The sequence below is a fragment of the Rhincodon typus genome, chromosome 15, assembly GCF_021869965.1.
Source record: "Rhincodon typus isolate 14 chromosome 15, sRhiTyp1.1, whole genome shotgun sequence".
Lineage (NCBI taxonomy): Eukaryota > Metazoa > Chordata > Chondrichthyes > Orectolobiformes > Rhincodontidae > Rhincodon > Rhincodon typus.
The window spans coordinates 58895172-58909204 of NC_063346.1; the positions used below are offsets into that span (position 1 = coordinate 58895172).

At 42.1% G+C, this 14033-nt stretch overlaps 1 protein-coding gene across 1 annotated transcript in view; it reads right to left on the reverse strand.

Annotated features, from left to right (window-relative positions):
* Positions 1–1680: 1680 nt before the first annotated feature.
* The window catches only part of LOC109929856 (lysosomal protective protein-like), a 29665-nt gene continuing 17312 nt past the window's right edge, over positions 1681–14033 (reverse strand). The window contains exons 2-6 of the mRNA XM_048606083.1: positions 11308–11419; positions 9355–9492; positions 8142–8300; positions 7336–7427; positions 1681–2129 (exon numbers count right to left, since the gene is read on the reverse strand). Of these exons, the coding sequence (XP_048462040.1) occupies positions 1994–2129; positions 7336–7427; positions 8142–8300; positions 9355–9492; positions 11308–11419 (637 nt within the window). The 3' untranslated portion in view covers positions 1681–1993. The remainder of the gene's footprint in view (positions 2130–7335; positions 7428–8141; positions 8301–9354; positions 9493–11307; positions 11420–14033) is intronic.

Here is a 14033-nt window from a genome sequence, read left to right on the forward strand (position 1 = left end):
CCATTTCTGATGAAGGGTCTAGGCCCGAAACGTCAGCCTTCCTGCTCCTATGATGCTGCTTGGCCTGCTGTGTTCATCCAGCTCTACACCTTGTTATCTCAGATTCTCCAGCATCTGCAGTTCCTACTATCATTGTCCAGATCTTGCTGCATTTGGGCATGGACTGTTTCAGTATCTACAGAGTCGCACATGGTGCTGAACATTGTGCAATCATCAGTGAACATCCCCACTTCTGACCTTATAATGGAGGGAAGGTCATTGATGAAGCAGCTGAAGATGGTTGGGCCAAGGACACTACCCTGAGGAACTCCTGCAGAGATGTCCTGGAGCTGAGATGATCCAACAACTACGACCATCTTCCCATGTGTTAGGTATGACTCCAACCAATGGAGAGTCTGCCCCTTGATAGCCATTGATTCCAGTTTTGGTAGGTCTCCTTGATGCCACACTCGGTCAAATGCAGCCTTGATATCAAGGGCTGTCACTCTCACCTCACCCCTGGAATTCAGCTCTTTTGTCCATGTTTGAACCAAGGCTGTAATGAGATCAGGAGCTGAGTGGCCCTGGTGGAACCAAACTGGGCGTCGCTGAGCAGGTGCAGCTTGATAGCACTGTTAGTGACACCTTCCATCACTTTACTGATGATCAAGAGTAGACTGTTGGGGCGGTAATTGGCTGGGTTCAATTTATCCTGCTTTTTGTGTATAGGACATGGGCAATTTTCCACATAGCCAGCTAGATAACAGTGTTGTAACTGTACTGGAACAGCTTGGCTAGGGGAGCAGCAAGTTCTGGAGCACAAGTCTTCAGTACTATTGCTGAAATATTGTTAGGGCCTGTAGCCTTTGCAGTATCCAGTGTCTCCAACCTTGATGTCAAGTGGAATGATTCGAATTGGCTGAAGATTGGTATGTGTATTGTTGGGGACCACTGGAGGAGGTCAGAACGGTAATAGAAAATGAAGGGATTTTTTATTGGAGAGATTGGTAAGCTTGGGATTTTCTCCTTGTAGCAGAGGTGGTCAGCAGGAGATTTAATAGTGGTGTTCAAAATTCTTAAATGTTTTGTTGGAGTAGACACAAACTGTTCTATTGGCAGGATAGTTGGAACTGGAGCACCTAAATTTATAGTAGTGGACAAACGAACTGGAGGTAAATCAGAAATTCAACATCTTTCTTATGTAAGATGATAATTTGGCATGTCCTGGCAGATTCAAGATTAACTTTTAAAAGGGGATTTGAGAAACACTTGGCAAGAAAAAAATCTGCAAGATTCTGGGGAAATGGCAAGGCATGGAAATAGCCAAATTGCAAATAGCCAACACAGACACGATAGGATGAATGTCTTCCTTGAGAGCTCTGGATTTTATACAAGGAGTGTTACAGAAACCAAACTCTCTGGTTTGGAATGCACAAGCAATTACTTCTCAACATATTCTCAGATAGTTTCCCCCTTCCATGTGTCTTCTTTTAGTATCCCAGCCCTTTTTCCTATAGTCAGCATCACTAAAGCCCAAATGATCTGGTGATCATCATTTTTTTTTCCAGAGGTCTTGCTGTAGATCAACTGACTGCCTTACTCACAAATGTAATTAGACTTCAAAATGTTTTTTTTTTTCCATTTATTTACAGGATGTGGATGTCGTATTTATTGCCCATCCCCAAAGGGCAAGTTAAGATTCAACCACATTGCTGTGGATTTGGAGTCAAATTTAGGCCAGATCGGATAAGGATGGCAGATTTCCTTCACATTAGTGAACCAGCTGGGTTTGTATAACAGTTGGCAACGGTTTCATGATACCAGATTTTTATTGAATTCAAATTCCACCATCTGCTTTGGTGGGTTTGAATCCAGGTCCCCAGGACATTATCTTGGTGTCTAATAGCACGAGCCATTGTCTTCCCACTGCCTCATTGGCGTTAAAAGAGGTTCTCAAGTTGGGAAAATTGCTACATAACTACACGTCTCTCTTTGGTATCTCCAGTGTGCAGACTCACATTGGTAGCAAGCAAGCTGGGGACAATAAACGAACAGGAAAACGTACTGTTTCTTGGCAGTTATAGTTGGTGTTGTTGAAGAAGTTGCAAGATCCATCCTTGCAGCAGTATCTGTTCAGTTTGTTCCACAATCTTTAGCAGAGAAGAAAGAAAGATAGATGTGATCCAGATAATTATGTCAGATTGCGTTCAAAGAAAGATGCCCTCAAAGACATTTCCTCCCCTTCTCATCCCAGCTCTTGATCTCCTCGTTTCAAGCCCAGCTCAACCTGCCCTATGATATGGGAGTTCTGGCTCCAAAAAAGGACAGGGCCAGAGACTGAATATTTGAGCTACAAGATGTTCAAGAAAGTATAAAGGGGATTAAAAGGTAAAGAAAGCAATATAGGAGGACCCTTCAAAATGAGCACAAATGAAGCAGAAAGAAAAATGGGCGTATGACAGACGTCTAGTTTATAATGCAATTGAGGACTGGTTATACGGCAAACTTTCTTTTAAACAATTCTCCAGTATTCTATTAAGATGTCTGTATCAAAAGAGGACTGAAAATCTTCTGCAAGTACCTTCCTAATAACCAATTGGGGCGGCACAGTGGCTCAGTGGTTAGCACTGCCGCCTCACAGCGCCAGGGACCCGGGTTCAGTTCCACCCTCGGGCGACTGTCTGTGTGGAGTTTGCACGTTCTCCCCGTGTCTGTGTGGGTTTCCTCCAGGTGCTCCGGTTTCCTCCCACAATCCAAAGATGTGCAGGTAGCTGGATTGGCTAAGCTAAATTGTCCATAGTGTTCAGGGGTCTGTAGCTTAGGTGGGTTATAGGGGGACGGGTCTGGGTGGGATGCTCCAAGGGTCGGTGTAGACTTGTTGGGCCGAAGGGCCTGTTTCCACAGTGTAGGGATTCTATGATTCTATATAATTCAACACTTAGTGGACCAGCCCTCTTGATAAACTGGCAAAATTTATATACCTCAAATACCAGATGCATTACTCCATGATGTCCAAGTAGTCAGTTGAGGTTGTTAGTGAAAAGGCTCTCTGCCGGTAGGTTTTACTTATGGCAAAGTGATTTATGCTGTAAATCAAGTATACCAGTGCGTATACTCCTTGCATTATGTTTCTATTACTTAGTATGTGTTTTTATATTGATTATGCGGACTTCTTGATCAACTGGAATATTTGATCAACTGGCACACTCCCGGTCCCATAGGTACCGGGTAATAAAAAATCTGCTGTATAAAGTTCAGATGGTCAGTGAGAAGGGGCAAAAGAAAAGAAGCAAAGAGAATTGTAGAAGAACCAGACAGCAAACATAAGAGGAATTCCAAAAAATCTTCTATATGCATTTAAATAATAGGCATGTAGGAAGAGGAGTGCTGAGACTGATTGGAGACCTAAAGGAAAATAGGCCTGGCAAGGAGGTGCGGGGTACGATTGGGCCACTCAACAAAGACCGACAACTGTTTTTAATCAAGGAAGGAAATACTACCACAATGAAAGCGTATGTGTTTATACAGTAAATGAGAGGAGTTTATTGCACTAGGTTAGTGAAGGAAGTAATGTTGGATATTAGGAAGGTAGATTTTCAGTCCTCTTTTGACACAGACATCTTAATAGAAGACTGGAGAATTGCAAAATGTTAACGACCCTTGGTTTTACGCAAGCATTTGAAGAATAAGGCCAGCAATTATAAAACAAACAAACAGTGTAATCTCAGTGGTGGGAAAGCCTTCATTAATTATAATTCTAAAATTAACTCAGTCATTCCACCAAACGTAGATTAAAGAAAATAAAGAGAAATCACATTTAACCAACTTGATTGAGCTTTTTGATAGAGGAACAAAAAGGGTTAATGTTGCATACATGGATTTCCAGTGAAGCACAATATAACAGGCTCGCTAAAGTTCAGTCACAGAATGGTCTCCCTTCTCTGCTATAACCATTCAGCCCATCGTGCCTATGCTGACTCTGAAGGATCAAATCGTTAACTACATCCCCACCTTCTCCCAGGAACTCTGCACTTCTTCCTTTTCAGACAATAACCCACTGCCCTCATGAAAGCTTCAAATGACTCTGCCACCACTGTGCTTTCAGTGCATTCCAGACCCTAACCACTCACTGTGTGAAAGTGTTTCACCTCATGGCACTGTTACTTCTTTTGCCAATTACCTAAAATGTGTGTTCAGCTTCTCCATCCTTCCAGCAATGAGAACAGTTTCTCCAATCTATTCAGTCTAGAACGCTCAGTTTTAATTACATCTATTGCATCTCCTCACAACCTTCTTTTCTCCACACAAAACAATTCCAACTTCTCCAACCTAGGTTCCTCATCCTTGGAACCATTCTTGTGAATCTTTTCTGCACCCATTTTAATGCCTTTGCATGTTCACACATTCTCAAAAGGCCATTAAGGATGGACTATAAATGGTGGCCTAGTCAGCGACAGCTACATCCCATAAAAGAGTGAATAAAGATGAAAAAAAAGTTTGCTGCCCAGCATTGTACATTCATAGTATATATCTTTTAAAAGACATGCTCATGTCATCCTTACTGTATCATGGCATATGACCGTGGGTATACAGGTCTCAGTTTCCTTCTTAAATAGGACTACTTGAAGGATGCCATGCTGATGGAAGCATGCCATTTGTAAATGAATAACTTAGCATTAGGGCAGACACTGAACTGCCTGTGACTGCAATGCAGGTACACACCAGGAGGAGCTGTAATGAACATATTTTGACTCTTTTCAGTGCTATATTACCCACTTATAGTTCCTATATCATGGAAGCTAACATAAGCATTGCTTCATTGGGTACAAATAAGAACCAGGAGAATATGTAGACTATTCAGCCCCTCAAGCTGATCCATTTGATATGATCTTGGCTGATCTCACCTTGGCCTCAATTCCACTTTCCTGCCTGCTCTCCATAACCCTTCAATCCATTACTCATTAAAAATCTCCCTCCTCAAATTTACTGAATGTCCCAGCATCCACTGCACATTGGGGATGTGAATTCCACAAATTCATGACCTTTTGGGAAAAGTAGTTTCTCCTTACCAGTTTTAAATCTGCTGCCCTTTATCCTAAAGCATTCTAGATTGCCCCACATGAGGGACCATCTTTTCTCCATTTACCCTGTCAATCCTCTTTAGCATAACATTGCCTGCTAGAGACAAAAGCTCAAATAATGGTGGCAGAACACTCAGAACTGGATGTGGTATTCCAGCAGGTTTAATACAATTTCTTTGCTTTTTTTACCCTAGTATTTAGTTCTCAAGAATGCTGCAATGCTTCATTAACTGCTCTCAACCTACCTTGCCATCTTCCAATGACTTTTGTGCCCAGGTTTCTCTGCTCTTGCAATCCCTTTAGAGTAGTACCATTTATTTGTTGGCATTTTTCCAACCAAAATGACTCTCACCACAGTTTTGCATTGTTTGTCAATGTTGAACTTGTGCCCTGTACACCCTGGTCTTGGTCACTATAATACATCAGGAACAGCAGAGGCCCTAACACCAACTCCTGCAGAACTCCAGGGTAAACCTCCCACCAGTCCAAGAAACAACCGTTAACCATTACTGTTCATTCTCTGTCATTCAGCAAATTTTGAATCAATGTTGCTACTGTCTTTTTTATTATTACTTTTTTCACAAGTCTGTTGTGTGGCATTGGATCAAACATTATTTTGATGTTATTGTGCATCGCATGAAATGCATTACTATTATGATCTGTCTGTTACTCAACTGAAAACCTCAATCAAGGTAGCCAAACATGACTTGCTCTAAACATATTGGTCCTGGCTTTTTATAATTAACGTTTAGCCAAGTGATGATCAAATTTGTCCCAAATTATTGTTTCTAGAAGCTTCCCTAACATGCAAGTTAAATTGACCAGCCGGTAGTTTTTGGGCTTATCTCTACACCCTTTTTGGAAAAAACACTTGCAAATCTTTAGTCTTTCAGGACCACCTAGGTCTAAGAAAGACTGCAAAATTATAGTTCCTCGACATTTTCCACCCTGGCTTTCCTCATTATCCTTGGGATGTATCTAGTTCAGTTCTGGTGACCTATCAACTTTAGGCAGCCTATCCAACACCTCCTCCTTACCCATTTTAAACCCTCAAGCCTGCTCCACCATTCAATAGGTTCATGATTGATCCAACATTCCACACATTCATTTTCCTGTGTCTTCCCCATAACACTTGATTCCCCGATTGACAAGAATCTATCTATCTATCTATCTATCTATCTCAGCCTTAAATATACACAAAGACTCTGTCCCTACAGCTGTTGTGACAAGGAGGTCCAAAGACACTCAATCCTCAGAAAAATATCACTCCTCATCTCAGTCTTAAATTATTGCCCCTTTACTCTGAGACTATGCCCTCTAGTCCTAGACTCCCCCATGAGGGGAAACATCCTCTCAGCATTGACCCTGTCAATGCTGTTAAGAATCCTATATGTTTCAGTGAGATTGCCTCTCATTCTTCTAAACTTCAGTGCATGGAGTCTCAACCTATTTAACCTTTGCCCATAAGATAAATGTCAAGTGTCTAAGCTACTTCTCCTTTCACCATATGGAGAGCATTTTCTTCCTTGGTAAAGACAATGCAAAGTATTCAATTAATACCTCATTGATGGTCACTGTCTCCACACATAGATCTCCTTTTCATCCTTAATCAGCCCCACTTCTCCTTTTATCACTCACTCCTTATTTATATTCCTATAGGGACCTTTTGGATTCTCTTTCATGTTAACCATCAGCCCCTTCTCTTACTCTGCCTTTTCAGTCCTATTGAAATTGGAAAAAGACACTGCTATAGAAAATTCTCCTAAACAAACACTTGGAAATCTTTAAAAACAACTATACATTATCAGATCATTTTAAGTTCTCCATTATAGGTATTTTGCATTTCTCTGTATTTTTCAACAGATAGGTTCCTTTATATCTTTTTCAAAGTCAAAGAGCAAAAAGGACAGTGACAGCATGGGTATGAAGTGGCTGAGTGACAGGAAGCAGTAATGGTAAACGATTGTTTTTCAGACTGAAGAAAATATAAAAAAGTGGGTCTCCTTAAACATTACTAGGAATATGGATTTATATTAGCCTCTGAACAATCTTCAATTACCAGCAAAGGTAACCTGCAATGACACCAACCAATCCATTAAGCATCTCCCGGATATGACACTGCTGGGAATGAAAGCCTGCTTCCTTCATTGGGAACACGTTGCCCCACATTGAACAGGTTGACTCTGATTTGTGCAATGTTTCAAACTGGTAAGAGCACTTACCTGTTTTAGACCAACCACGTGCTATGATTTAATGTGCTTCGTTTAATACTCACGTGTCCCCAAAGAGTCCATGGTAATATCCAAAGTAGACGAGCGACTGGTCATTGTAATAAATGCTGCTCAGTCCGTTCCCAACTGCATAGCCCTAAAACATGGAATGTAGTATCACCAGAACAAGCATGGCTCCTGTCCACATTCCACCCTGATGATTGACTCCACGACATACAAGTGTTGGTACTGATTGGACACCAGGCATTGGATGGTGCCCGCTGCGCTTGACCTCCAACACATGGAAACACTACAGCCTACACCTGTGAGGATCATTCTCACCCCCAAGCCAGGGGATAGTGGGTTTGATCTCCACTGCACAAACTGAAGGGCAAAACTGAAATCTGACACTGCTGACAGGACTGGGGAGTTCTTCATCAGAGGTGAGTCTGAAGAAGCATTAAGCCTTGTCTCCACTTTGTCCTTTCAGGTGGAGATCAGAGATCCCACCATATTTTCAAAGTACAGCTGGGTGGCTCGCTGTCATGTTCTGGACAATTTTTCACCCAGAGACATCAGATTTCTCCAGCCATTATTACATTGGTGATGGCTCCCTATGCATAAACTGGCTGCTGTGTATCCTACATTATAATACTGGTTACAGTGGCTGAGAGGCTCTCTGGGCTGTTGTGACAAAATACGAAATACAGGCTTTTTATTCTCTCACATCAACGCCCCTTTATCTAATGCTTCAGTCTCATGTTCAGAGTATGTGGACAGGGTTAGTGTTCCTGATTACAATGGAGACACTCCATCCAACAATGACATCTAGAGGCAGATCCAAGTTTATAGCAGAAGGAATTGCATATACCTTGAGGTTAATCCTAGCTTGGCCATCTGCAATTTTCAGGCTCAGCGTTGGTGTATAGACACCTCCATAACTTTCACCAAAGATATAGAAATCGTTGCTTGTGAAGTTGGGGAACTTGCTGAAGAAATCCTGCAGGGCCAGATAGTTGTTTTCTGCAACCTAGCAAAGTGGGAAGAATACAAGATCAGGGGTTAGTGCTGTGTTTCCCACAGGGTGAGGACCTCATGGTGAATTCATACACTCTAGCCATTGACTGTGCTGAGCTCAGGGCTGTTGGTTGCCCTTAAAGATTCAAGGTTGACTTCATTCATGTCCCAAGATATTCTGCTATGGCCTAGTAGATACTTTTGCTTCCGATTCTGAAGGTGTGGATTCAAGTCCCACTTGAGAGACTTTAGTGAGCAAACCAGGTAGGTACCCCTGGCATCAACACGGAGGGAATGCTGCACTGTCAGTAGTGTTGTCTTCAGACTTGCTGTTTATTCAAGACCGCATTTGTCTTTCAAATGTATGTAAAACATCCATGGCAGTATCTCAAAGATCAGGGAGATATTTATTGGAGGTGTGCTGGTTCATATTTATTCCTCAATCAACATTACAACAAAGATTATCTGGTTTTTATGGGATCTTCCTTTGCCTAAATTCGTTGCCATATTGCCATTCTTGTAACGTTGGAAATACTCCAAACTCCTTGTTTGATTCTGAAGCACTTTGAGATGTCTCAAAGTTATGAAAAGTCCTATTGAAATACACAAGTTTTTATCTTTGATCCTGCAATTAAACTGTCCTCAGCCACAGAATACCACAAACTGAAAATATCAGACTCACAGGATTTTGTATGTTCCCAGTGTCAGAAACCTGTCTGATTTATTACAAACTAGTGATCGGAAAACCAAAAAAAAAAACAGAAATTTATGGAGAAACTCAGCAGGTCTGGCAGCATCTGTGAAAAGAGAACATGGTTAATATTTTGAATCCAGTGACCTTTCTTCAGAACACAAAAAGCAATAAGGCATAGAGTAGGGGTCAAAGTTTTAGGGAGGGAGGGCAGAATTTTGAACATTGGAACTAGCAAAGCAAAGTGTCGTTGCAAAGGCAGCGGTATCATTGTAATAATGGATCCTGATAGAGTGCCACAGGGATTCCCAGCCCCCAGTAAACAGCTGGCATCATCTAGCAGGGCCTAACAGAGGCAGCAAGCTGGCCACAATACCTCATCATCATCGGTGGCGTAGTTTTGATCATCCGAGTAGGAGAAACCAACTCCAACCGGGGACTCCAGGTACAGAACATTGGCTACTTTATTCCAGCTGTACTTATTGATGTAGAGTGTACTGCCATCATCATTCACCTGGAAGTAACACACAGGAATCAGTGACCTGAATCCACAGTTACCAACTGCCCTATGCATATTATCTTCCTAATGACCAGTTAGTCAGAGTCATTGAAATGTACAGGACAGAATCAGACCCTTCAGTCCAAATTGTCCACGCCGCCCAGATATCCTAAATTAATCTAGACCCACTTCTAAACCTTTTCTATTCATATACACATTCAGATGTCTTTTAAACCTTGTAATTGTACCAGCCTCCACCATCTCCTCTGGCAGCTCATTCCACATACTCACCATCCTCTGTGTGAAAATGTTGCCCCTTAGGTCCCTTTTAAATCTTTCCTCTCTCACCTTAAACCTATGCCCTCTAGTTTTGGACTACATTACCCTAGAAAAAAGACCTTGTCTATTCACCCTATCCATGCCCCTCATAATTTAATAAACCTCTATAAGGTCACCCCTCAGTCTCTGACAATCCAGGGAAAATAGCCGCAGTCTAGTCAGCCTCCCCCTATAGCTCAAACCCTCCAACCCTGGCAATATCCTTGTAAATCTTTTCTGAACCCTTTCAAGTTTCAGAACATCTTTCCTATTGCGGGGAACCAGAACTGATGAAGCGAGAATCCAGAACCTGTCTGTCTTTCCTTACAGTAGATTTATTCAGCGTGAAATATTACTGACATATCTTCTGATTCCATGCCTCTGTTAGCAAGTGTCTTTTTATGTGTGTTCAAACACCCATCCAACCAATGTTTTCCACCTGTCCATATTGAACCTCAAAACAAAAAAATACAAAGACCTACAGATGCTGGAAATCAGAATCAAAAACAGTAGTTGCTGGAAAAACACAGCAGGTTCTAGCAGCATCTATTTAGAGAAAGCAGTTCTGAGGAAGGGTCACTGGACCTGAAATGTTAATTCTGCTTTCTTTCCATAGATGCTGCCAGATCTGCTGTTTTACCAACAATTTCTGTTTTTGTATTATGAACCTCAATTGAATGCAATTGACAGCCTGGACTCCCAAACCCCACCCTGCTCAATAATCCCCATATCCACTCTCACCAATCTCTAGGCCTCCACACACCAGGAAGACCCTCAGTGTTTTGCACTAACTCTTGTACACCCCACTTCGCCATCGCTTTAGTTGTGGTTGAAACTGTTTACTGACCAATAAAAGATCATTTTCTTGGTGTCAAACTGAGAGGCACCTTATTGTTGGTCACTGTAGCTCATAGCTTCTGCTGAGCCTAGATTTCAGCTCTATTCCCTTCCTAGAAAGGCCAGAAGGAATTTTCATCAGCTCTGTGGCCCTCTCTCTATCCTGTTCACTCTGTACACATTCCCACATTTCATGTCAAAACACCATTCCCACTTTCCCCATGGATGAGTAGAAATAAAATACAGAAAACAGGAGCAGTAGGCAATTCAGCCCTTTGAGCCTGCTCTGTCATTCAATATGATCATGTCTGATCATCCACCTCAGTACCCTCTCCCCCTTCCATCCCATACTCTTTGATCACTTTAACCCTATGAACTAATCTGACTCTTTCGTACAATGTACAATCCTGGATGTCAGTGAGCTAGACTAACCAGAGGATTGCACTTTCATCCCTAATTCGTATCCAGGGAGGTGAAAGGGGGAGGGCAGCCCAGGTTTCCAATCAGGCACCACCCAATGTTGGTGGGTGGGCACTGGGTCAGGACAGAACCAGGGACTCTAGCTGTTCCTTTCTCACCAGCCCAAGGGAGAGTTAAAGCTAACACTATTAATCTGCCAGAGATTAGCCAGCAGTGAATCTCAAATCATCACCCTTCGGTAAAGGAAATACTTACATGCAGAGGGCCATTTTCAGAGAGGAATCCGTCTAAGGAACTGCACCCAGGCCCACCATTCAGCCACAGGACCACAGGGTCTTTGACTGGGTTTCGCTGAGACGTCACAAACCTGCAAGACACAAAACACTATACTCTGGTAAAATCTGGTAACATCCCTCACTGGGGTTTCACCTCTTCCCAATTGATATTATTGCAATGTATCCAACTGATCTGATAGCATTTGTGAACTGGAAAACAGAGTTAATGCTCTCAGTCGAATGAGAGTGTTCTTCAGAAGAGTTAATTTGACCTGAAATCTTAACATTGTTTTGCTCTCCACAGATGTGGCCAGATCTGCAGAGTATTTCCAGCATTTTTCTTTTGTCAGATTTCCAATATTTGTAGAATTTTTCTTCATAGAATTAAGTTTACTGATCATATAAAATGCAAGCTGAGGTCCTCAGGCTAGTGTCCATGGCCCAACCATCTTCAGCTGCTCCATCAACAACCTTCCCTTCATTGTTATGGCATGGAGACAGACAGCCAAATCAGTCTTACAACCTCTGTATTCACAGCACAAGAAAATTTAAACCAAAGTCACTCAAAATTGACCTCAATAGTTCCTAACCAGACTCTTGAATAACCAATTCCAGACTCTGCAGATAATCAATTCCAGACAGTTTGTATCTTAAATAAAAAAAAACTTAGCAATTTATTAACAATATAGTAACATTAGCAGAGGTAAATTAAACGAAGTAATCTAATTGGTCTATGCTATAAACCCAGAAATCTTGGTTTTCAGCCTCATTCACGCAAACGACAGACAGACTCAGTTAAGGGATGAACAAAAATAACAAAAACTGGCCAAACTATTGAAGTGATTTTCATGATGTGTTGTTCCACAGGCAAAGGTGATTGATTCCTTGATTAATTTTCTGAAGATGTTGATCCAGATCACCTTTTCAGTTCACTCAGATAACAGCAGTAAAACTTATAACTCAGAAAATTGAAAACTAGGAGCTGGTCATGGCAGGTTAGACGGGGAGCTGTAACACCAATAGCCAGATTCCTGTTCACAGAAATTACAGTCTAAAGCCCAATTCAAACTCTGACCACTCCCTGACACACTAACCATCTCCTCCATGACGTCCTAGTAACCACCAAATATGTGCCACCTGCTTGAGCACAAGGCCTTTTTCAGACTTGCTGGAACCATTCCCAGATTCTGACCTTCGTTAATAGCCAATTTTTGCTGTCTGTTTAAACCTAATGCTCTTCCCCAGTGACAAACTGTCTACAGATCAAACAATGACCCGCAATTAACTTCCAGGCCTGGCCTCACGAATAAACAAAAGCTTGTTTGGTCTGTTTCCCTTTTAACACAAGCAGTTACCCACAGTCCAAAAGTCATCTTTAGCTTGTGGTTTCTATTCACAGCTCCAAACCATAATTGATAAAAAGGAATAAAATAAAAATAAATGAGAAAATCAGCAAGGACTCTAACATCATAAGATCAGAAGTGGGGATATTTACTAATGATTGCACAATGTTCAGCACCATTTTCATATACCGAAGCAGTCCATTTTCAAATGCAGCAAGACCTGGACAATATCCAGACTTAGGCTGATATGTGACAAGTGACATCTGCACCAAACAAATACCAGGCAAATGACATAACAAGGTGTAGAGCTGGATGAACACAGCAGGCCAAGCAGCATCATAGGAGCAGGAAGGCTGATGTTTCGGGCCTAGACCCTTCTTCAGAAATGGGGGAGGGGAAGGGGGTTCTGAAATAAATAGGGAGAGAGGGGGAGGCTGATAGAAGATGGATAGAGGAGAAGATAGGTGGAGAGGAAACAGACAGGTCAAAGAGGCGGGGATGGAGCCAGTAAAGGTGAGTGTAGGTGGGGAGGTAGGGAGGAGATAGGTCCTCTATCCATCTTCTGTCCGCCTCGCCCTCTCTTCCTATTTATTTCAGAACCCCCTTTCCCTCCCCCATTTCTGAAGAAGGGTCTAGGCCCAAAACGTCAGCCTTCCTGCTCCTATGATGCTGCTTAGCCTGCTGTGTTCATCCAGCTCTACACCTGGTTATCTCAGATTCTCCAGCATCTGCAGTTCCTACTATCTCTCCCAGGCAAATGACAGTTCCCACAGAATAGAAATATCATCTCTTGACATTCAACGGCATTACCATTCCCGAATCCCCCACTCTCAACATTTTGAGGGTTACCATTGACCGGAAACTGAACTGAACGAACAATTTAAGTATTATGTTTACAACAGCAGGTCAGAGGGTAGGAATCTTGCAGTGAGTAACTCGTCTCCTGACTCCTCAAAGCCTGTTCACCATCTACAAGGCACAAGTCAGAAGTGTGATGGAATACTCAGAGTCATAAAGACATACAGCATGGAAACAGACTCTTTGGTATCCCAAACTTAACTAGTCCCATTTCCCTACATGTGGTCCATATCCCTTTAAACCTTTCCAATTCATGTACCTGTCCAAATGTCTTTTAAATGCTGTAATTGTCCCCACCATTACCACTTCCTCTGGCTACTCGTTCCATACATGCACCCCTGCTGCATGAAAAAGTTGCCCCTTCAGGTCCCTTTTAAAACTATCCCTTCTCACCTTAAACCTATACCCTCTAGTTTTGGTCTCCCCTACCCTGGGAAAAAGACCTTGGCTATTCACATTATCTATGCTCCTCATGCTTTTGTAAACTTTTATAAATTCTCCCCAC